The sequence below is a fragment of the Scyliorhinus torazame genome, chromosome 12 (genome assembly GCF_047496885.1).
Source record: "Scyliorhinus torazame isolate Kashiwa2021f chromosome 12, sScyTor2.1, whole genome shotgun sequence".
NCBI classification, from domain to species: Eukaryota; Metazoa; Chordata; class Chondrichthyes; order Carcharhiniformes; family Scyliorhinidae; genus Scyliorhinus; species Scyliorhinus torazame.
The window spans coordinates 172,924,337-172,949,567 of record NC_092718.1 but is presented as its reverse complement, the minus strand read 5'-3'; the positions used below and the strand labels follow the sequence as shown (position 1 = coordinate 172,949,567).

The window sequence follows — 25,231 nt, the reverse complement described above, 5'->3', positions numbered from 1 at the left end:
TATTTTAGCCTTGGAGGGAGTGCAACGTAGGTTTACAAAAATGACACCTGGATTACAGGGGTTGAGTTAAAAGGAGAGATTACTCAAAATGGACCTGTTTTTGCTAGAATTTAGAAGGCTAAGGAGTGGCCTGATCAAACTATCTAGGATATTAACAGGGAAAGACAGGGTAGATAAAGATGAATTATTTCCACTGGTTGGAGATTCTAAAACTAGAGGGCATAGTGTAAAAATTAGGGCTAGACCATTCAGGAGAGATGTTCTTCACTCAAGAACTTCTTCACTCAAGAACTTCTTCACTCAAAGTGTGGTAGAGGTTTGGAACTCTCCCACACATCAGCTAATGCTAGATCAGTTGTTAATTTTAAATCTGAGATAGATAGGTTTTTGTTAAGCAAAGATGTGAAGGGATATGGCCAAAGGCAAGTAGGTATATTAGAGTTAGGTCACAGACAGCCATGATCTCATTGAATGGCGGCGGGACAGACTCGAGAGGCAGAATGGCTCTCTTGTTGCTATGGTCCAATATACAGCTCCTCACAGATCAGGGCGCCAGTTTGACTGACAATCCCAATCTCTGTGATTTCCCCCCCCCCCCCCCATGTTTTCTGGACCCATTCACCCTCCACCCCCTTCAACCTTGTCGAAGCCCCTGGAACCTCCCTCCTCCCCATTTGCTATATCGGCTCCCAGGCCTGACCCCTGGCAGTGTCAACCTTGTACCTGGGCATCTTGGCACTGCCAGCCTGGCACCCTGGGGGTGCTCCTAGCTTACTGACAGTGCCACTCTGACTGTCAGGTTGGCAATGCCATGGTGTCCAGGTGCCAGGGGAGTGTCAGGGTACAACCCTGCCATGTCCCCGACCACCCAGGGGTCTCTAATGCCCTTCGAGGCCCCCAGGTGCCATCATGCCAGGTCCATGTTGGTGGAAACCAGTGCTAAACGGTGTCCGGTCAGGGTCTCGCAGGCGCGACTGTTGACTCACGGGCACTGGTAAATGATATGCAGTTCTGGATTATGCCCAGCGAGGGTGAGATCCAGATCGTGCCAGGCACAGAGCCCAATTTGCGACTCTCGCGGGATTCACCTGTTTAACGCGATGGCTGAATCGCGCACCGTATTGTTTACGTTCTCTTGAGTCTCAAGTGAGACTTTAATCCAAGATCTTCTGACTTGGAGGTGATAGTGTTACCTCCCTGCCAAGACTGACACAATTCAAAAAAACAGCTGTTTGGTAGCTTCGAAGATCTCTGTGCTGGCAGCATCATTAACAGAACAGATGCGACATACTGATACACCACAATGAGAGAGACGATAAACTGCCAACTTCTGGCATAGTACCATGAAGGGTGACATGGACACCCTTCTTGTACAAACTGAGTGGGCCACAGACTCCTCTGGGAGGTACAATAACAGGCAGTGAAAAATCATGCTGGTGTAGTGAATAGATTCTTCCCTTGGTATAGCATGATGAGAGAGTGACGTTCGTGCAGTGCAACAAAAATTTGCATTTATTGTGCTTCACCTTCCAAACCCGTGACATTACCACCTAGAAAGGCAAGGACAGCAGACGCATGGGAACACCATCATCTGTACGTTCCCCTCCAAGCCCACACCTTGTTGACTTGGAACTATATCTCTGTTCCTTCACTGTCATTAGGCCAAAATCCTGGAACTCCCTTCCTAATAGCATTTTGGGTGTAGCTACATCACTGGACTGCAGTGGTTCAAGCTCATCACCACCTAGAGGGCAATGGAGATGGGCAATATATGCTGGGCTTAATGCTCACATCCCATGGACGAATTTTTAAAAAGCATTTGAAGCAAAATTTGACATTGTGCCACTCAAGGAGATATTGGGACAGATGACCATAAGCTTGGCAGAAGGGGTAAATTTTAAGAAGCATCTATAAGAGGACAGAGAGGTGGCAAGGTTTTTGGGTAAGAATTTAGTACCGAGGTAGCTGAAGGCATGGCCACTAATGGTGGAACAATAAACGCATTTCATTCAAACTTGTATCAAAGTAGGTTACTGCAAATAAACACCCCGGGAAACATTCTTCCCAACAATCGACTATACAGTTTGTACATCGGCCTTCCTCCTCTCCATGAGCTCCGGCTTCTCTGAAACCCCAAATATCGCCTCCAAAGGTTCCGGGTCCACTCCCTCCTCCACTATCCTAGTTAAGACTGCGAACGCTCCCGCCCAGAATCTTCCCAATTTTTCACAACCCCAAAACATGTGCGCCTGATTCACTGGCCCCTGCCCACACCTCTCACACTCATCTCCAACCCCTGAAAGAACCCACTCATTCTCGCCCGAATCATATGCACCCTGTGCACCACCTTAAACCGTATCAGGCTCGAGAGGAGGTCCCGTTTACCCTTCACAGTGCCTCACTCCATACTCCCCAATTGATCTCCATTCCCAACTCCGCTTCCCATTTCTCCTTGATCTTCACCACCCGCTCACCTCCCTGCTCCCCCAGCCACTTATATATATCCCCAATTCTTCCCTATGGTGGAACAATAAAATCAGGATCATGCAAAGTCAAAATTGGAGTACAGCGAGAGTATGACACTCTGCTGGTAGTGTATAAGGACAGCACTTCAGACAGTGACACCTCCTATTGGTTCATTAAGGTGAGTGACACAGACACTGACCTCTCTTACTTGTAATTGAAGTATCACTGGCACAGCCCAAAGGCACACCCACCGTGTGCATTGCCAAATATTCATTGAAGCATTCTCTGACCCCCCAGGGGGTTGAGATATATCCCTGGAGATGGGCAGAGTACACCATGCAGGCGGGGTTTCTGCAAACCATGTTTACGATACTGGCTAAGAATGAGCTCGCGCATCGGCCTGTGTCCAGCTGGCAGTAGATGAGCAGAGATGAAAAGGAAAAGTGAAATCACGCACCACAGTAATGACTCCTGTGCACAAACAGGAAGATGCAAGTTACATTTCAATTACACTTTTCCTTTGATTTGATTCCAAGTGCAGTTTAATTTTTAATCAAGTTACCATATTGCTTGTATGACTTGCTTATCATGTACAGTATTTGCAGAAAAGCTCATGTTACAGCAGTGCACTCTCGGTGCTGTGGTGTTTAAAGATTGCCTTTTGGTAAGACCGGAAAGGACAGGGTACAATACCCCATTTGTATATAATTCTGCTACTGAAACAGATGCCAGCTGGAACATCACGTCTCCGCAGATGAAATTCAATGAAGTGCAAGACTGGTGGGAACAAAAAAGGAGTTTGGATTTCACAGTCAATAAAACTTCAGAAGTTTCATCATCGCCTGAAACACGTTTCCTGCGTTACTGAAGTAACAGCTGGCTGAATGTGAAAAAAGAAACTTATAGGCAGCGTGGCATCGTTCCAAAAGGATCGTGATGGACCCGCTGCCAAAGTGGTTGGTAACTCCAGCAGGAGAGTGTGATCGATTAGAGAGATTGGGAGCTCCACCAGAAGGATGAAGGATTGGAGAGTTTGATGGCGAATGCTGGTGTCCTGATCAGGGTGGGTGTTAGGCCATGATAGGAGTGAATCGTTATCAATGGACACACCGGTGTAGCCTCAAGTGAGTCATGTAATGAATGCTTTATGACAAAATTGTGCTTTTCTGATTGGAGCTCACCAAGCTATGTTCATCCTGCCGGAAAAATGTGCAGGGGACTGACAAGTGGGCTGCATGTTCTCCAAGCCTCTCTTCATGAATAAGTATTGTGAAAACAATAGATCCAATATGCAAGGGGGAATCACATAAAATGTGTAATGGAAGATGTGATGCCACATGAACGAGATTGTGTGTGAATCATTTGGTGAAAATGGCAGCTTGGTGCGTGTACCCTGTTATACTCAGTAAGAAGTCTTACAACACCAGGTTAAAGTCCAACAGGTTTGTTGGAATCACTAACTTTCGGAGCGCAGCTCCTTCATCATGGTGTTGTAAGACCTCTTAGTGTGCCCACCCCAGTCCAACGCCGGCATCTCCACATCATGGCGCTGGTACTCAGGGCAGGAAATAACGAAATTGGTCCTTCATTTAGTTACATTTTCCCTTATTCCATTTCCGTATTAAAAACATTTTTATGGTCTTATTTTTTTTCTTGGATCTTATCTCCATCCATTTATCACTGAGTCACTCTCCAGGAGACCAGCCCTGCTCTATGCCCTTCCTGCTGGTGCAGCCTCATGCTGAAAGGTGTGACTACTTTGACAGAGGTCGCACCGTCCTTTCATTTACTCTGGGTGCACTGTATGTTGCTGTTGACAGGATTCCATTTTGGACGGTAATAATGATTTGCTTTTCCCTGTTTGGTTGCATAAATTTTGATGAGTGATTTAATTTGGGATTGTATTGACTCATGTAACCATTGATAAACCGAGCATGTAGGTTGCAGTGTATTCCAGTCTTCATGCATTATCGGAAACCGAGATTCCAAATGTGCTGCAAGAGACAACTGGACAAGGAATAAAGCAAATGTGCAGTTCATCACTCACTCATGATCCTCACTTGTAACTTTGCGCAAACTAAGAATATGACCGTTGGAGCAACCCCATTGCTTCTTTCCTACTTATCCAACTTGTTTGCATAATGTGTGCTGTTTGCAGATCGTTCTCTCTGCATTTCTTTTCCTGAAGGAGTAAGAATGCTGTTTATTATAATAATAATCTCACATGTAGGCTGACATTAACACTGCAATTAAGTTACTGTGAAAATCTCCTTGAACCCCAAGTTCTGAGTCCACTGTGTCTTGAAATCAGAAAGTGGAATATCAGCCCTTCCTTATCCCACTTAATGGATTCATTCCCAAGATGTAGTCTGGGTAAATGTGACATTGTCACCTTGTTGAGGACAGTAGATAAACAACATTGCACTTGAATCTCCAATTTGATTGCCCATACGTCATTTTTAATAATTAGCAATAGCTTTGCCCCAGGGACACAAGAATGAAAATCGCTTATTGTCACAAGTAGGCTTCAAACGAAGTTACTGTGAAAAGCCCCTAGTCGCCACATTCCGGCGCCTGTTCGGGGAGGCTGGTACGGGAATTGAACCATGCTACTGGCCTGCCTTGGTCTGCTTTAAAAGCCAGCGATTTAGCCCAGTGTGCTAAACCAGCCCCAAGACAATGGGGAATCATCTGCACTCTTTAGCACTGGTATCTGTTAGCAGTGTGTGTGAGCACAGACGGATAATAACCTGAAAAACATTTATAACTTGTTACTGTTACTGGAATGAATAATATGTAGTACAGTAGGAACCAATTAGAAAGTTTTGGGGCTCTTAACCAGGCAGGACACTGAAAATAAAAGCCTATATGCATGCATGAAATGGGAGCAGATGGCACAAACAACCCAACTCCTCTTCCAATTAGTATGAATTATGTTTGCCGCAAGCATGAGCAATTTAAAAACGCAACGGTCACCATTTGGAAGAAATGGATGCCGCAGTTCTAGCCAGATCACACACGGATAACACCTCCCATTACTTTGAGTCAGTTTAGACCAATCGTTTGTCACTAATTTGGGCGGAAGCTTACATTTTCAATTCAAAATATCAGCTTACTTTGATGCAGCTAAAGATGAAACTAATGTGTGTTTAAATGAACTAAGAGTCCATTTCTCCCACATTGAATGACATGCAACAAGATTAATATCCATAGTTTTCTTTGGATGACGGATACTGCTATCCCTATTCCAGCCAGGCAACTCTCCTTAATATTACTTCAAGAAGATCAAAGAAAGATTTCCAACTTACTATTTGTGAGACACCTCACGAAAAAAGCTGCAGCTCAAATTTAAATGGGGAGGATTTTAAAAATGCAAGTTCCTGGCCGTTCATGGCTCCACAACGACCTGAGAAGGGTCTTACCCACAGGGCTTCAAGCTGCCCTATGACTGGAGATGGATAGGGTGGCAGCTGGGCTTTAGAGTACCATGCGGTCCACCAATGGGGAGGAATATTGAACAAGGGAAGTAAAAGAATTTCCGGCCTCCACACTGCTGGGGGCTGTACCGAGGACGTGTAACACTGATTACAATACTGTGAACACATCCATGTCTTAACCAATGCAAAAAGCGCTTTGGCTTTAACAACCAAACAACCAAAAGAAAAAATTAAAACTGTCCGCAGTAGTTCCCAGCTGACCGCCATGTGAACCCAGGATGAGGGGGGACTTCTCAGCAATTGGCAGCTTATTCTTAAGAAAGTTGAGGCCAGCTGGAGTTACTGAATTTGCAAAGCTGGGTGCCAGTACTGACCATTTAACCACAATTTGTTTTGTATTTTATACCGCTGTGTGTGGTACCCACTACAAAGTGGAATTCTCCATAGTGCTCCTTTATCCTGCACTGTAATCGAGAATCTGTAGTACCCCTAACTCTGCTACAAATATTCCAAAGCAGGAACGCTGAGCTCGAGGCAAGTTTAAGATGTAAACCGTATAACAAGTTAATCTGTATAACCAGAAATACCAAAAGATCTTTAACTCTAGAATAAGCAGCAAAATTAGGAAACTGTTAGGAAATTGGAATGGGGCATAAGACCATAACACATAGGAGCAAAATTAGGCCATTTGGGACATCCTGTCTGCTCCGCCATTCAATCATGGCTGATATGTTTCTCATCCCCATTCTCCTGCCTTCTCCCCATAACCCCTAATCTCCTTATTATCAAGAACCTAACTATCTCTGTCTTAAATACACTCAGTAACTTGGCCACCACAGCCTTCTGTGGCAATGAGTTCCACAGATTCACCACCCTCTGGCTGAAGAAATTCCTCCTCATTTCTGTTTTAAAGGATTGACCCTTCAGTCTGAGGCTGTGCCCATAGGTTCTAGTTTCTCCTACTAGCGGAAACATTCTCTTCACGTTCACTCTATCCAGGCCTCGCAGTATTCTGTAAGTTTCAGTGAGATCTCCCCTCATCCTTCTAAACTCCATCAAGTACTAATCCAGAGTCCTCAACTGCTCCTCATATGACACGTCCTTCATTTCAGGGATCATTCTTGTGAACCTTCTCTGGACCCTCTCCAAGGCCAGCACATCCTTCCTTAGATATAGGGCCCAGAACTGCTCACAATATTCCAAATGGGGTCTGACCATAGCCTTATACAGCCTCAACAGTACATCCCTGTTCTTGTATTCTAGCCCTCTCGACATGAATACAAACATTGCATTTGACTTCCTCACATGCACAGCCACAAGCAGCAAAAGCCATCTCACTCTTTGGTGTATAATAACAACATTGCATCCAGTAAGGGACATGATTTCCAACAATAACCATGCAATTTAAAACTGCATCAACCATCAATCTGTACCACTCCAGGGTATAAGACAAACCAGTGTACCTGGGAACACCCAAGGTTTCTGCAGGAAGGTGAACTTCAATGTAGGTAAATCTGCATCCCAAATTAGACGAGAACAACAGAGCAGGATGGCTGGAAGACTGGCTGATCCCCAAATCTCACCAATTATATGGACACGTGGACCCATTCCTAACCTCAGTTGTAGGCAAGCCGTTTTGTGAATTAGAAAGTAGAGAAGAACATGATATAGTTGTAATCAGCAGCCTCTTTCTTGTTGAACTCTCTCTATGTATATGATTCTCACAGTTTAATAGAAAGTTTTTATTGCTTTGTTTGGCAGTTTCATCCTCTGTGGCTGTGTAACACCAGTGAAGATGAACAACAAGAATATGACTTTGTCAGTATGGTCAAACTGGAGCGTCCTGACCGGGACCCACATCCCTGTCTCTCCCTCTTCAACAAGGTAGGGAACTTACACACACACACGCATATACATTTTAGTGTTTGATCACTTGAAGATGATACCTGACAAGTGACACACAAGTTTGATTTTTTTTTAAAAACATGTATATAAAACTGATCCAAGTCTCAGAAAGGTTTAAGTTCAAAGATAAGTGTCTTTATACATCAGTGAATTTCAGGCAGCTTCAATGTTTCCAATTTTCTGTTCTGAAGACGTTGCCAGGCTGGGTCTGGTTCCACTAATGCAAAATTCTTCCAGTCTCACACTGACTCAGGCTACGTATAGTTTCAGGGGACCAGAAACCTTTTAAACCCTTGTCTTGTCTCAGATTGAAAATGGATCTATGAAGTCAGATGTTCCTTGTCCAATACGCTGTTGATGTATGAACTTTAGCAGTCTGTACCAGCCAGACATTGAACCTGGTGCCGCGTTACAACTGAGGCCAATTATTTGATGTCCAGGTCTGAGCTGGAGCTTTCCTGTGCTTGTTGCTGAACTTTTGAAAATCCAGTGATGGTGGAAGTGAGAGCAGCACCAGGCGAGTGAACATTTGACAACACAAAGCATACTAACACATTGACAGCATCACGTAAAGTGACCACTCCCCTAAAACCAGCACGGCTGGTTCCGATAGTCCCATTTTCCTTGACTCCTCTATTTTGCCTGAATAGTTCTCTGCCTCTCCTAGCACTGAATCCATACAAGTAAGTACATGTAATACATTAGTGGTAGACCCAATCTGGGTCATTTTGCATTCTCCTTCATCCCTTACCCAAATGCTAATTTTCTAGATCTGCAGTCCTAAGTTTCTACTTTCCGCTTGTCTTAATGACATTTAATGAAACACCGCAGATTTCGAGGAAATGGAAACTTCCAACTCCTCCAGGTACAGCCTCCAGAGACTTGGCCTGTACTGAATAATAAGGGTGCGCCATGCGGCTCCCTTTATGGCTCACCTTTTTACTGTGTAGCTGAGCAGCCTCAGGGCCATCACTCCAGCATAACATCCACTATTCTTTTGAGATGTTTATTCTTTAAATTTTCAACATTCCAGTATTCCTCTGTCACAGCAAGCTATTCTATATTACCTTGTAGGTGCCCGTTCCATCAAACTAAAATTGATCGATTTTGTTCGCGAAAATTGTCAAGGGACATGGACAGAGGCAGGTTTATGACTTAGGTCACATATCAGCCATGGCCTCATTGAGTGGGGTGGAACAGGCTCAGGGCTATATATGGGCTACTCCTGATCGTATGTTCTAAAGTTAAGTGATGCAAAAGAATAGCATATGAATCTTGTTTTGTGGTTTACAGGCAATTCCGGTTCCTGACTCTAGCCTTGGTCAGTAGCAGTAGTGTTGGCTGCTACAAAGTTAGTGTCCTGGTGGGTTTTGACTTCATTAACCCACTTTGTGAATTTTTTGTATTGGAGTGGAATGAAGTGTAAGAAGTACAGGATGTGCCGAATGTTATGCTCGACTGGTTGAGTGAGTGAGTACCTGGTTTTCTTAGGCTGTGCTCTTTATCCCTAGACCATTTTAATTGACCTTTACTGCGTTGGCCCCAAGAATAGCTATCACCATTAACCTTCACTGTGCTGACCACAAAGTGGCCCTCACTTATTCTTTTCGCCGTCAATTCTTAACCACAGTAGGAGATTTTGGTAATGTATTAAAACGCCCCATCTGGGACCAGTAACTGATACTGAAGGTTGCATGCTTGAACTTTAAAACATCCAGGGTTAGGTCATCTATGAAACAAAAGAGTTGAGTAGAAGATGTGATCAACACTGCCGATCCAAACAGTAACTGTCACCATTATCTTTCACTGCGCTGCCCCAAGAATGATCCTGATAATGATATGAATGAAATTGCATGAAGATGGATCCAGAAACTTGTGAAATTAAAGCTAAGGTTGAAGAGTTACAGAGTGAAAGATGTTGGGTGGCATTTCTGTGGAATTTTAGAGGAATTTGTGGGGAGTTGGGGCGCATGTGGGCTGAAATAGACTTTAATCTGAAGAACAGCAGCTGGAAGCCAGGACCTAGGCTGGAATAAGGTTCTGAGGGAGCGTGAGGCACGCTATGAAGGGGATAACAATCCAAATTTGTTTCATGGGCAGGAATGAGACAGGGAGCCAATTGTGGTAGGTGAGAAAAAGAGCGATGGCTTTCCAGATAGAATCCAAGAAATTCTGTGTTTAGAGTGGAGCTTGGAATGTCTTTAACGGGGATGATGATGAAATTCAGCCACATTGAGATAGAAAGGGAAGTGTCAGAGAGGTGAATATAGGTGGGCTTGATTGTGTGTGGGGTTTATGGGTTTTGAAGATTTCTGTTGAACACGAGATTGCTTCTTTCATGTTAATATTGAGCTGCAAAATGTTCTTGATTCAGGAAGGGCTGACAGACAAAGTTAAATGGAATGGTGCCACTTTAGCAACTAAGGGTAACAGTGAGGATATGAAATTGACATACACATGGAAACTGATGTCATGCTTAACGGTTGCCCTAAACTGTAGCTGAGGGATGCGGAGTCTTCCTATGTAGATGGTGAACTGAGGCATTTCTACAAGTGGGAGTGATCATTATTTTTGACTTTGGGTGAATACAGCATTGTGAATCAGCAAGAGTACAGATCATGATTGGCAAATGTTTTGAAGAACAAGATTGCTATATTGCTGTGATTAGCAAGGTGCCGTGTCAAGGGAAGCTAACCTGTGAATTTTGGGGTATTATTTTGGAAGGCAGGTAAAATCTTTCTTTCTAAAAAATACTCTTTGGAAAATAAATGAGCTCATTCATTGTACCAAATCTGGGAAAAGTCAAAGGCCTTTTCTTCTATTTTTATCCACCTCAGAGCTATGTTCCAACAACAGGCAATTTATTTATTTTAATTTTTTATAAATTTAAAGTAACCAATAATTTTCTTTCCGATTAAGGTGCAATTTATCGTGGCCAATCCACCTACCCTGCACATATTTTTGGGATGTGGGGGTGGGACCCACACAGACACTGGGAGCATGTGCAAGCTCCACACAGTGACCCGGGGGGGGGGGGATTGAACACTGGTCCTCAGCGCCGTGAGGCAGCAGTGCTAACCATTGTGCCATCGTGCTGCCTGCCAACAACAGGCAATTGAGTGATTGTTAAATTGAGAAAGGATGAAGTTTAAAATACAGAATATCTGGAAGTCTGCAGCAAATTGCTGAGTATCTGACCGAGAAGTACAGGTTTGGTAATTGAAAAGCAAGGTGCAAAATTAAAATAGAAAGCGCTGGCAGCACAGTGGGTTAGCCCTACTGCTTCACTGTAAAGTGCCGAATCAAAAGCTGAGATGCTGTCCTCAAACTCATGTTGAGCTTCACTGGCACTGTGCAGTAGGCTGAGGACATAGATGTGAGTGTGAGAACAGGATTTTAAATTAAAATGTCAAGTGACAGGAAGCTCGGGGCCATGCTTGTAGGCTGAATGGAAGTGTTCCACAAAACAATCACCCAATCTGTTTTCAGTCCTCTCAAGGTAAAGGAGATGGCATTGTGAGCAGTGAGTGCAATATACTAAATTGGAAGCTGTGCAAGTGCATCGCTGCTTCATCTGGAAAGTATGTCTGGGGCCTTGTGTGATGAAGGGAGAGAGAAGTTAAATGGGTAGATTGTTACATCTCCTGTGATAGCATAGGACAGTGCCACGGGAAGGGAACATGGCGTTGGGGTGATGGAGGACTGAATCAGGGTGTCATGGAGGGAATAGTCCCTTCTGAGAGGGAGAATGCTGACTGTCTGAATGCTGAACGTGTTTAGAGGTGGCGGAACAAAGGAGGTTGCTCCTTTTGACTGTAGAGGCAGGTGTGATGGAAGTTTGAGGACGAGGGGAATGCTATTGCGGACCTGGGAGGGTGGGGAAGGCATGAGAGCAGAAATGTGGGAAATAGGTTAGACGTGGTTGAGAGCCCTGTTAACCACAGTAGGGTGGGGAATCCTCGGTTGAGGAAAAAGGGAGACCAGTTAGAAGCACTGTTGTGGAAGGTTGCATCCTATGAACAGATAAGATGAAGTGGAGATAAGATGAAGGAACTGGGAGAATGCAATGAAGTCCTTTCAGGAGGCAGTGTGCGGGGAAGTGTAGCCTAAGTAGCTGTAGAGGTCAGTGGGCTTATATTCAATATTAGTAGACAGCTCATTCCTAGACATGGAGACAGTGATGTCGAGGAAGGGAAGTGTCAGAGATGGAAATTGGAAGCAAAGTTGATTAAGTTTTCCCGTTCCGAATGAGAGCGGGAAATAGCACAGATAGAGTCATCGATGTGCTGGGAAATTAATTTGAGGAAGAGGCCTGAGTATGGGTGGAGCAGGGAATGTTCTACATATCACTAGGGGACCCATATGCCATCCATATTTGGAGGATGTGAGACAGTCCAAAGATGTGCAGGTTAGGTAGATTGACCATGCCAAATTGTACAAAAGGTTGTGGGGCGTTACTGGATTATGGGAATAGGGTGGAGGCATGGGTTTAATAAGTAGGGTGCTCTTTCCAAGGGTCGGTGCACACTCTATGGGCCGAATGGACTCCTTCTGCACTGTAACTTGTCTCATAGAAGTTAAAGGAGAAATTGTTCAATGAGAGAATAGGTTCTGCCAGGCAAAGGAGGAGGATGGTGGTTGGGGACTGTTCAGGCCTCTGTTCAAGGAAGAAGCTGAGAGATCTCCGACTACCCTGGTGGGGTTAGAGATGTAGAGGGATTGGACCTTCATAGTAAGAAGGGGACACGTCAGGCCAGGAAACTGGAATTGTTAAAATGATGTTGGCTTCGGAAGATCCCTATTTATAAGTGGGAGAGACTGGATAAGGGGAGAAAAAATTGGGTCAAGATAGGAAGAAATTAGTTCATTGGGCAGGAACAGGCTGAAACAATGGGTCTGCCAGGACAGTCCAATTTGGGAAGGAGGCAGAAACAGCTTGTGTGGTCTTGGGGACTATAGGGTGAGAGGCTTTGGAGGAAAAATTCCCAGATCAGTGACCGTCTTGGAAACAATGATGTTTGGTCATGGGGTCATGGTGCAGGGGGAGTTAGGAAGAAATGTCAGAGTTAAAAGTCAGTACACCAAACAACCCCCCCCCCCCCTTGCCAGCAGGTTTGACAACAATGTTTGCTCCGTGTGATCCCAGCAGAGTGCAGCAAATTCAGAGGGAGGCAGGTTAAAGTCAGTGAGAGGAACAGAGAAATTGACATAGCTGATGTCATGCTGAGAATTCTCAGTGAAAAGATTAAGAGAAAATAAGAGACCAGAGGTAAGGGCGAATGCTGGAGATGGGTGAAGGGGTCCGCTGTTTGGGAGCGGAACTGCCGACGAAAGAAGTGAGTGTGAAGGCAATGGAAGAAGAACTCAACGTCAAGTGGTGCTTGAAATACATTTGAGGTGGGGGGCATAAAGGAATAAAACTGAATCCTTCACTCAGGACAGATCGTTCTGTGTCAGAAGGAAAGGTTGGAGAGCGTTGTGAACACATGGCAAGAAGTGAAATTAGAAGTCGGGATGAACTCCGAGAAAAATGAAAATGAACAAAGACCTGGAGGGGACTTGTATGAGTTGTTAGTGCTTACACTCCTTAACACCTGAACGGTAGAGAACAGGATTTTTGCGAAATCGTCAGATCAGATAAAGGATAAAATGAAACTGGACCAGGAGGACAGCTTTGAAATAATCGGTGCTGCTCGAGAGAGAGAGAGAGAGAGAGAGAGGTCGAGTGTGTATGTGTGGCGGCACACTGCTCTGGGTGTGGATCTCAGGATGTGGCAGAGACAGCAGTCTAATGCATTTTGTTTGTCACCTGTAATCCTGGGTGCGATCGAAACATGAAGGATGACACTTCAGTTGGAATCCAAGTGAAATAGGTCGGAGCCTGACAGGTTTAGTGTTTCGGTCAGGATCTGATCTCTTTCACTTGCTCACACTTCTGTTTTTAATTTAGGATTCCAGTACTTCTAGCTTTTATCCTCCTCATAGTGCATTACCTGGAATCTTAATACAGAGTTAAATCTGTTTAAATTCTGACTGGATGTGCTGTTGTGGATAGAAGCAGGTTTGGTGAAATCAGATTAAAGGTGAGATGTTCATTTCTTGCCCAGACCGAAACTGGATGGGAATGGAACATTTCCCAGAGGAGGAAATGGTCCACTTCTGCACACGGGCAACATTCGGAAAAGGCTGCCATTGAATATGGACACCAGCTGTCCACTTCACATTTATCAAAATTACAAGGTGGCCCACTGAAAACATGGGAATGTAGAAACCAGACTGATGACCAGCCAACAGAGAACTTCAGTCTTCTTACAGATGCACACCACTGGCAGGTTAGGGACGGACATTCCATGCAGGAGGATCCCAGTGGGCTGTTCCAGCAAATATTCCTGCCCAAATTTTCAGAAGCAAGTGTTTGAATCCAACTTGATCTCAGCCATTAATTGCTTGTCTGGGAGAACTTGGCTCCTAATTTCACTTTCAGAGCCAAGGGTAATAATTACAGGTGTTAGAAATTCAGTCGAGGAAGGACCTTATGGAACGCTAGAAGGTTGGTGGTATTCCAGTTGTAAAATTCAGTCCCACAAACAACTGAAAGGATACAAGTATGCCAGCTGTATAGCTGATAGATGAAGATCTGCCTGCACTTGGGTCACTTGCCTTAATTCGTACTCGACTCTTTGGAGCAGTAAATTAGAGAGGAATGAAATGTCAAAAACAAAAACCTGTCATTTACTTCAACTGAGTTGTGACAAAATGATTGTTTCTTGGTTGATATTTTCATACTCAAGATCCTTTTTTTAAGAGCTAGTGCTTCCAGGCAAAGCAATTAACTGCCAAGTTCTACAGAGGATAGTCTGGTGCCATAAGCATTAGGAACACCTGCCTCCCACGCACAGCATTGAGAGTTTGTGCCAGAGCTACCTAACCGGGATCCTCCTACTGAGAAGCTGTCAGCTTAGGAAACAATTGAGCAGAATAATTGCTGCTCTTTCAGTTACCTTGCAGCTTTGATTGAATTTACCCAAAGTCAGTGAAGAATGAGCCCCAGCGATGTGATCTTTTAAAGGTGTTTTTCTATTTATACTCTTGATTGGCCCAACGAGAGTAGCAAATGCCTGCTACAGACTGCACTATCAAGATAGAGGAGGGAAACTCAAGGGATCTTTCCTTTTGCACTCCTGTTAGTCTAATTAGAACTGGGAAAACATTGCTGAAAGATTGCAGCTCTACTGGAGCACAGAGTCTTGGCATACTAGCATCGATTTACGGTAGAGATTAAAACTTTGTGCATACGATTAGGTCCTTCCTAGCTACCATAGTCTGTTTGCTTTGAGGTGCATGCGGTGGTTATTTAAAGAATATCTGAACAGTGATTCCTAACTCATCTTTGTTCAACATGGGCTCTGAGGCAGGCCGTGTTTCCTATGTTAGGCTGTGTTGAAAGTGTTTTGATCTGTTTCCTTCGTCCTATTCTGTTCAGTTTTTCCCCTGGAGTGATCTCCAGGGAGTGACCAGCAGCAATTGATTTGCTTTATGGCTGGAAGTTCTCAAAACAGAGCAACAATGCCCCTCTCCTGCTTCTAACCCTTTTCCACCAACTCCATCCTGCCCTTATCCTTTCCAACTATCCCTTCCTGCTGCAACTCCTTTCCTTCACTTCCTTGGTTCTCTTCCTTCTCCATCTCTTTTCTTTTCTACCCATTCTTTCCGCTGGCTGTTCACTTCAGTAATGGACATGTGGCTCCTTCCTGGTGTTGAACAGCATTTTTGGAATGGCTTATGTATTGCACCTCAATTGAGTTAATGAGACATCATTGAGAGCAGATGTTGTCAACCTTTCAGCCAAACTTTACTCGATACAAGTTACACAACCTTTCAGAATTGCTGCTCCTGGAGGCGCGTTTCAACGTGATTCAGATCAGATTAACAGCGATATAGGATTTGCAATCTTTGTCCTAGGGCTATTCCACAGGACAAGGCTCCGTTAACTAGAGAAGCCAAATAGCAGCTTGTGCCGACATTGAACCAATACAAAGCAATCTTTGTTTCAAGTTCTCCTCATTACTTATTGACTCCTTTTAATCCGCTAGATTTGAAACAGGGATGGGACAGGAGGTCTGTTCAGTTCGGGAAGGTGAGCACCCCAGATCAGTGCAATTAAGAACCTGTTTTTTAGGCAGTTTTCTAGTTGTGGATGATATATCATGGGCGCGATTCTCCGCTCCCGTGCCGGTTGGGAGAATCGCCTGGGTCGCCAAATTTTCCCGCGACGCCGGTCCGACGCCCTCCCGCGATTCTCCCAAGCGGCGAGAACGGCCCCGTTCAGTTCCGCGCGGCGCAGGCCGGAGAATTGCCCGAGACACCCAAAATGGCGATTCTCCGGCACCCCTGCTATTCTCAGGCCCGGATGGGCTGAGCGGCCAGCCCAAAACGGCGGGTTCCCCCCGGCGCCGTCCACACCTGGTCGCTGCCGGCGGGAACAGCGCGGGAACGCTGGGGGGGGGGGGGGGCTTGCGGGGGGAGATCCTGCACCGGGGGGGGCCTCAAATGAGGTGTGGCCCGCGATCGGTGCTCACCAATCGTCGGGCCGTCCTCTCTGAAGGAGGACCTCCTTTCTTCCGCAGCCCCGCAAGATCCGTCTGACATCTTCTTGCGGGGCGGACTCGGAGAGGACGGCAACCACGCATGCGCGGGTGACGCCAGTTATGCGGCTGGCATGTATGCGGCGGCGCCATGGCCTGGCGCGTGTAAATGACGCGGTGACGCTCCTAGCCTAGCCCATTATCGGGCCCTGAATCGGCCGGGATAGGGGCGGTTTCGCACCGTCGTGAAACTCGACGGCGTTCACGACGGCGCAAACACTCTGCCTCCATTTCGGAGAATCCCGCCCCAGGTGTTTGGGCTGCATTTGTATGGAGGTGTGTAGATGATGAGCACAGTTTATAGATGCAGTTGGATGTGTCATATAAACAAATCGGACCGTCACTCAATAAAGAAGGAGCATAATAATGGAGGAGGTGGTGAGATTGGAGATGGGATGTACTTGTTGAGACATTAAGGAGTGGGAATGAAGAGGACAGAAAGAAGCAGGGAAAATATGGTATTGATGGCAATGGGAAAATTGTGTTTTAAAACAAATTCTTTTCCCCCCTCCATCCCTGTTCTCCATAAAATGGTTTGAGTCATGAAAGGTCAGGTTCGTTGATTTGCCTGATTCACCTTTCCCAACATCTGTAACAAGTCATTTGCTGTTAGGTGGAATTTCCTGACCATTTCAAACTATTGCCCAGTGAGCAAAAATACATTCAAACAGTTGGCATTCTTTGCTAGTATCATCCTCAGTTATGATAAATGTCATCATTTTGGGGATGTGAATGTACAGGAGAACATTTTGATGGGGTACAAACTTGGGAGCCACTGCTCTTATTCCTACTAGTTTTTCTTTTGATGGCAGCTCATGAGTAGCATTCTGAGTGAGTGAGGTCACTAACATCCAGTTTCTGCAATAAAAGGTACTATGGGTGGGATTCGGCGCCCAGCGATGCTGGAATCGTGAAAAGCAATCTGGTGGGGGATCGCTTGTCGGCCGAAAATGAAGGCCGTCGCCGGCTGCCCAACGGAATGCCATGCTCCGGTGGCGCAACAGCGGTGTGAATGCATTCCATGCTGGTGTGGGCAGGCATGTTGTACAGTAAAGGCTGTTGGCATATCATTAACAGGCCCAACCAAGCATTCTCCAGGCCTCCCGCAATGCTCCACCTCCGCCAGACAGAATTACTGATGACGAGGTTCACTTGTGCATTGAAAATCGGGAACCAGGCGCTGTGGTTGCTAAGGGAGAGAGAGGGGGTACGAAAAGTGTCCAACATCTTTATAGTGGGCTGCCAGTTGTGCTGTTGGCTGGAGGGCATCTGCCAGGGTCGGGGGGAGTAGCAGAGGAGTGGCGAGGAGGTGAGCCATGGCGTTGGTGTGGCCGGGCACGGACCACCATTGCCACAGCCATGCAGCTGTGCATGCCACTGGCTGACCACTGTGAACCTTTTAGAGTCATTGATCGTATGGGTGCCCCCTAGTGACGATCCCGACCCTGCCGTATCACACGCTGGCATGCAGTGGAATTGCAGTAGCTCCACGTGGCGCTGGTGCCAGCCCATTAAAGTGGCCTGAATTGCTCTGGGGCCAGAGCTGTTTTTGGGGCCATGGAACACTCACGATTCAGTCCTAGCGACATCACTTCGTCTCTCATTGTGTCTTCCCAATACTCCTGTAACAGAGCTGCTTGCAGTGGAGTGGGTTCACAATCGCTGCTCAGTTGTTGTAATATTCTGTCTGTCTGTGGCCGCAAGTTTTCCCCCATTTATTACATTTGTCTTTGCCCTAATGTTGCTCCTGCAGCAGAAATCCAACCTACCTTGTGTCTTATTGCTTGCCATGTTTCTCCAGAGGATTGTGGGCCACTTTTGCCACTGAAGGAAAATCTAGCTCCTGACCCATCGCTAATGCAAACAGGAACAGGCAGCAAACTTTGCCCAGAACCAGTTTGTCCATCACATGCTGGAGTCAGATCAGTCATTTTACAATTAATTTTTCTATTTTGTTATTTGTTCACCAAATGTAGCGTCTGTCAGCTGCAAGGTCACTGCACACAGTCATGTGTGGGCAAAATAAACCTTGCACCTTTTTTCTCCACCTGACTCCCAACAATCCACCCCCCCACCCCCCCCCCCCAAAAAAACCGGGTCCAAGCAATAAAGTTTCCTCAGGAATTCCAAGTCATTACATTGCAATCTATTTCCCTAAACAGGTGCCGGGGAGGGATATGGGGGGGGGGGGGGGGGGGGGGGGGGGGGATTTCTAAATACAGAACATTCCGGAGAGTATTTACAGCAGGCACATCTACCACCCCACCCATCTTCAGAGGGCCTATAGTCCATTAGATTAGCTAGCACAAGAAAGCAGCAGGTCGCTTCAGCGACTATCTAAACAGTGCCAGGGAAGCCTGCAGAGCGAGCAAGTGAGCGGGAAAGCAGTGACTGATGTGCTGCCAAAGAAAACAGTCCCTCTGTTTACTAGGCAGGTCACGTAGGGGTACAGGAAGGCCATAGGTCTCCATTTAAAGAAGCTAGAAAACTCAGCAGCTGTCACAGTGACACTCAAACCCCCCCCCCCCCCCACACTTGCAGCCCTGGCGCTGACTGTGAAGCACAACTCTGACTGCAAATGTGTCACAGTGGTGAAGATTAAAGAAACCTCAGCAGGCCCCACCCAGACTCGGGGCCATACAATAGTCTATATTACACAAAATTTCTCACATAGTTCAAGAATAGGCAGCAACAGCTGCATCTGAGTGCTTTCAAGAGCCGAATGGGACATGTTCTAAACTGTGTGAGATTTGTTATTTGCGAGGGAAAGTATTTCAGCTTTCAGCGTGCTGCATTCCTCTTCATGAGTCCCAGTGTAGTTCAGCAGCCAGCTAGTGAAAGTTAAGGCTGACGGTGAGTTGCATGGAGGAGTTTCTATGGATTCTACCTCCTTGTCATTTGTAGCCAGCTTTGCTTTGTTTCCATAGTAGCACTGTCCCATGTAGGTGTGCTACAGTGACTGGCAGGATTTTGCTTAGTTCATTTTCTGTTGCCTGGATGCACGTGACAGACAACAGCAAATGCAGCCTCAGCACTATGTTGGTTTGTGATTCAAATTTCCTTTAACCTAAATCAAAGTTTTAGATCTATTTTAAATTGAGCTTTTCCTATCCCTCCTTCATAGAATAACCATAGAATCCCTACAGTGCAGAAGGAGGCCATTCGGCCCGTTGGGTCTGTACTGACCCTTCGAATGAGCACTAACCTTCGAATGAGCATTCTGCCCATTTACAAGTCTCCACCCCTACCTATCCCCTAAATCACATAACCTAACCTGCACATCCCTGGACAGTAAGGGGCAATTTTAATATGGCCAATTCGCCTAACCCTTTGGTGGGAGAAAATCGGAGCATCCGGAGGAAACCCAAGCAGACACGGGGAGAATGTATAATCTCCACACAGTCACCGAGGCCGGAATTGAACCTAGGTCCCTGGCACTGTGAGGCAGCAGTGCTAACCACTTTGGATGGCATCTCGCACTGGAAGCTATGGCATCCTCTTAAATCACCAAAATAAATAAATTCTTGCACTTATTTTGTGTCTTTCACAACCTCGGCATATCCCAGAGCACTCTCCAGCCAATTATACTTTTGAAGTGTAGGCGCTGTTGTAATGAGGAACCTATTTATGCACAGCAAGCTATCATAAACAGCAATGTGACAATGACCAGATCATTTGTTCTAGGTGCGAATAGAGTGACAGACACTAGCTAGGGCACCTGAAGAACTCAAATGCTCATATCTGCAAATTGCCATGGGATCTTTTACGTCCACATGAAAGGGCAGACAGGGACTTTGATTTAACATCTTATCTGAAAGACAGCACCTCTGACAGTGCGACACTCCCTGTGTACTGCATTAAATGGGAGAGCAGGAGCAAGAAACCTAACTGATTTATTTTCACTGAGTGCCTCATCTATTCCCCCAGATGTGATCCATTAATTCAACACAAATTAGGAGTCCCCGTGCGCACTTTTCCGGTCTCTATGGTTACGTACCACACCTGTACCCAAGAGTTCCTGTATTCTCTAGGCCACATGTAAAGCTACCTCATTTTATTTCCATTTCCATCCCCACCCCCATTTGTTTGTCTTTCTCTCCTCTCATTGTCTTGAGTACTTTTGAAAGTTTTACTGTGTTAAAAGCACTATACAAATGTAATTTGTGTCTCTCCCATGTAAGCTCTCTTTTCGAGAGTGGTCCTCTTTGATTTGGAATATGCTATTTAGTTTATTACTTGCCATGAAAGTTCTCCTTTTCCATCCTTCCTTGCACACCTAGGAATGAGACTTTAATTCTACTTAGGAAAGTTTACATGTCTCAGGTGGATCAAGATGCCGGGGAGAAGGCCCAATGATTTAAACAAAGGAGATTTGAAGTACAGATTGCAGGCAATGTGTTTCCGAGGGAGACAAAAGCAGCCGATGTTAGTTTTTGATGGTGGCGGCTAGAGACTCAGAAATTGAACCACTTTAATGAAAATCCCTACAAATTGCTGTTGATTTAAAGCAGTGTTAGTGAAGAATCCAAAGACATACAGTGTGTCAGATCTGTCTCGTGGACCAACAGGTAGGAGAGTGAGAACAGCAGCTTGTAGTAACTGGGCAGCTTCCAGCAGGATGCAATGTCCTTCTCATAGAATCCCTACAGTGCAGAAGGAGACCATTTAGCCCATCGAGCCTGCACCGAGCCTCTGAAAGAGTACCACCCAAGCCCGCTTCCCCGCCCTATCCTAGTACCTAACCGACACAGCCCTAGACACTAAGGGGCAATTTAGCATGGTCAATCCACCTAACCTGCACATCTTTGGACCGTGGGAGGAAACCCATGCAGACATGGGGAGAATGTGCAAACTCCACACAGATAGTTACCCGAGGCCAGAATTAACCTAGGTCCCTGGCGCTGTGGGGCAGCAATGCTAACCACTGTGCCATCCACACTCCTTGCACTGCATAATCCAGGAAAGTAGCACATGGTGCTGGAGGAAGGGGAGGTGCAGGGAGAACTCATTGAAGCAGTGTACAAGTGGTGATCATCTTTGTTGCCATTAAAATGCTATTGGGAATGGATCAATCCCATGGATAGTTGGACCAGCTTGAAGGATGAATTAATTCTACCACAAGAAGAATAGTACTTAACATTGGTAAATTTGTTTAACTGATACAGTGAGTGATATTACTAAATTACTAAACTATTATAAATTGAAATCTCAAAACATCCCTCCTCATTATTCATCTTCTGTACAAATATAATCTTTAATAGTGTCACAAATAGGCTTACATTGACACTGCAATGAAGTTACTGTGAAAATCCCCTGGATGCCACACTCCGGCGCCTGTTCGGGTACACTGAGGGAGAATTCAGAATGTCCAATTCATCTGACGCTCGTCTTCCGGGACTGTGGGAGGAAACTGGAGACCCCAGAGGAAACCCATGCGGACACGGGGAGAACGTGTAGACTGCGCAGACAGTGACCCAAGCCGGGAATTGAACCCGGGTCCCTAATACTGTGAAGCAGCAGTGCTAACCACTGTGCTACCGTGCCGCCCCAAAATAATGACATTCAGGTTCCTGCACATGGACAATGGTGTTACTGCCCGTGAAGAAAGAGGTTGGTTATTTACAAGACTGCTATGTGCTGCCCCAGATGCTGTGTTCAGAAGCTGGGGCCAAATTTTGCTAGCCATCACCAAGGATTTGTACATCAGGAAAAAGAATAAAGGTCATGTTTTTTCACGATTGAGTGGTGTATGTATATACTACAAAGAGCTTTCAAAGCTTAATTGAAACGGTAGAAACTTTAATAATTATGGTGGGATCTTAATGGAGATGTGGTTTATATTAGAAAGGATATGAATGGTCATATTCCTGATTGTAATATTTCCAGGAGAGATGGCTGTGTGGCAGTAGAGGACTCTAACAATAATGGAGGTTCCAGGCAATTGAATTAAGACTGAACATATGTAGAAAATGTTAAGAAGCATAATGGAGAATTGATACAATTCTTGGTGAGCATTACAGGCCATCAAATACTTAAGATGGGGGAAGGGTGATCTGTGGATAGTTCAGAGGTCGATGTAAGATCTGGGAAGGAATATTGCTGGATATTAACCATCCCACAATTGATATCACAAACTACTTTTGCTTCAGTCTTAACGAGGAAATGCTCCACAGAATGCATTCAAGACCGCTTCCTACTTCTGGTTCAACAAGGAAGGAAACCATCCTCTATTTCCTTCAGGAAAATGCTGAGTCAAATAATTGATGTGAGTTTAGGAGAACAATTAGGAAATAGTATCTGCATTGTGACAGGTTCAACAAAAAAATAGAAAAAGACAGCAACAACCAACAATAAGGATGCTGAACTGGGAAAATGTCAAAGCGCAATGAGGTGACCGGGAACTGGCCTGAATGAACTGGATTGAAAAATTAGCAAAGTTGATAGATTAGCAGTAAAAATTCTTCAAATTTGAGGAGCATAAAATATAAATTCATCCCATTAAAGCAAAAAAAGGCCTGCATCAAATTATGGGGTTATGGGATAAATAAATTGCAGTTAAAGTGAAACTTAAAAGAGATGCATATGATAGAAGTATCACTAACAATATTAAGATTATCATGAGGAATATAGAAATTATAATAGGGAGATGAAAGGAAATCTTAGAAAGGTTAAGGGAAGATTAAAAATAAAACAAGATGGTAAGACTTGTACAAGCATTATAAACTAAAATAAGAGCTCACTTGACAGGGAATCTGATTGAGAGGAGTAATTTGCATTTGTTTAAAAATAGTGGTAGAAATCAGAATGTTGATGCATTCGAAGAGGATGTGAACATTTAATGGAGGGAAGCTGTGGAAAAGGGCTTGATTCAGAAACAATTAGCAGATCCTCAGGATGGTAAAGCCACCAGACTCTTGATGACATGCGGTCTTGGCTTTTGAAAGAAATCAAAAGAAGAGAAAGAAGCAATGTCTCTGGCCACAATTTTACAATCCTCATTAAATCTACAGTACAATTTGTGGATCTGGTGAGTAGTTAGGTGACAAATTAGAAGAGAGAAGAATCAGTCAGAAAACTACAAATAGCACTTGTAGGCAAACATTGGAAATCCGTAATTTGAAATAATATGAACAAGCAATTAGAAACATATGGATTAATAAAGGACAGATTTGTTAAAATAAAACTGTTTAGCAAATTTACCAGAGTTTTTGTAGAAGTGACCAATCGAATAGATGTGGGGCACGATCCAGTGGCCATGTTGCACTCGGGCGAGAGCACAATGTGGGCAGTAAATCCCAGGAGAGGCTTCCCGTGGGCCTCCCGGCAGCTTCAGCATCTTGCGGGATGCACCCAATCCCGCGAGGCGTCAGAATCGGAAATCCCAAAAGGGGCGGGGCCAAATGGCGCTCGCCAAAGTCGGTCTTAAACCTACTTAAGGCCTACCTACCAGGGTCTACCGGCCTTCCTCGATCCAACGACCTCCCCAGGGAGATTACAGCCGGGCACCGATCAGTACTGATCCACAAGAACGTGGACCAGGTGGAATCGGCACCTGGGGGCTCCCCCGGGTTATCAGGCATCCCTGTGTGTTCAGGGATAGTGCCGGGTGGCCTCCTGGCCCTCTCCCAGGACCCAGAGCACCTTGGCACTGCCGAGCTGGCGCTTTGACATTGCCACCCTGGCACTGCCAAGTTGGCTGGAGCACTATCTGGGTGGCTGTGCAAGGGTGCCAAGATGGCACTGCCAAGGGCCAACCCCAAGTGGCAATGCCCATGAAAGGAGATTGGGGGTGGGGAGGGGGGGGGTTGAAGGGTGGGGGAGTGCAGGGCAGGTAAGTAGGGGCCTCCGGGAGGTTGGGGATATGTGATGGGTGGGGTCCTAGAAGGGACGGGGTGCTGTAAGGGGGCTTGGGGAGGGGGGGGGGCTGAAATTAGGGGACCCCCGGCACCCCATAACAGGATGTTCTCACTTGGGGGATGTGGTGTGGTGCCCATGTGTGTGTGGGTGGTGACACTTCCCATGGGTGTGGGGGACCCACAAGCTCACTTTCAAAATGGCAGTCCAATCTCGGAATTCAGCTCCCCAATGTTGAAAAAAATCTAAGTGTGGATTAAACTGGTGACAAACTCCCCAGAGTCCAAAAATGTGACTAAGTGTCACTGAATAGCAGTGGGGAACTTGCCGGCAGAGCCGATGGGAAAGTCTCTGAAAATCCCGCCACAAATGAACTTCGAAATCTTTGATTGAATTCCACCAATAGTTTATCTCTAAAAACACCTTTTAAAAAATGTGTATGTGGTAAGAGTAAACATAGCAATGTGAAAAAACAAGTCAACTGGTTGTTGCCCAGATTGGAGAAGGGCTGGGAGTGGGATGCTCCAGGGCTGGCTCTGCTTTTGTTTTCAATAGCTGCAGGTGATTTTAATTGAGTGTGAACAAAATCTCAGCATTTGCTGACGATATCAAAGTATAATGTTTGATAAACAGCAGATAGGGTTGTAGAAAACTTCAGAAAGGCATAGGATAATGAGCAAACAGGTGAATGATGCAACTCATTCATTGTGTATATGTATGAGGTAATACCTTTGGGATTATGAACTCGATGGAAAGACGCTGAAGGGTGTGGATGAACCGAGATCTAGGGGTTCAAATGCATAATTTCCTGGAAGTAACAATGCAGTAGATAAAATCATAAAATGCCGACAGCATTTAGGATTTTATTCATGGGAACAGAGAAAAGAATTAATGCTAAATTTGTGCAAACCCCAAAGTTAGAAT

General features: G+C 45.4%; 1 protein-coding gene across 2 annotated transcripts in view; it reads left to right on the top strand.

Annotated features, from left to right (window-relative positions):
* rnf43 (ring finger protein 43) overlaps nt 1-25,231 on the top strand; it is a 221,887-nt gene that overhangs the window by 138,972 nt on the left and 57,684 nt on the right. The window contains exon 2 of one of the 2 annotated variants that reach the window (XM_072469399.1): nt 7,665-7,787. The exons of the other annotated variant lie outside the window; for it this stretch is intronic. Coding sequence (XP_072325500.1) covers nt 7,665-7,787 — 123 coding nt within the window. The remainder of the gene's footprint in view (nt 1-7,664; nt 7,788-25,231) is intronic. 2 annotated transcript variants of the gene reach the window in all.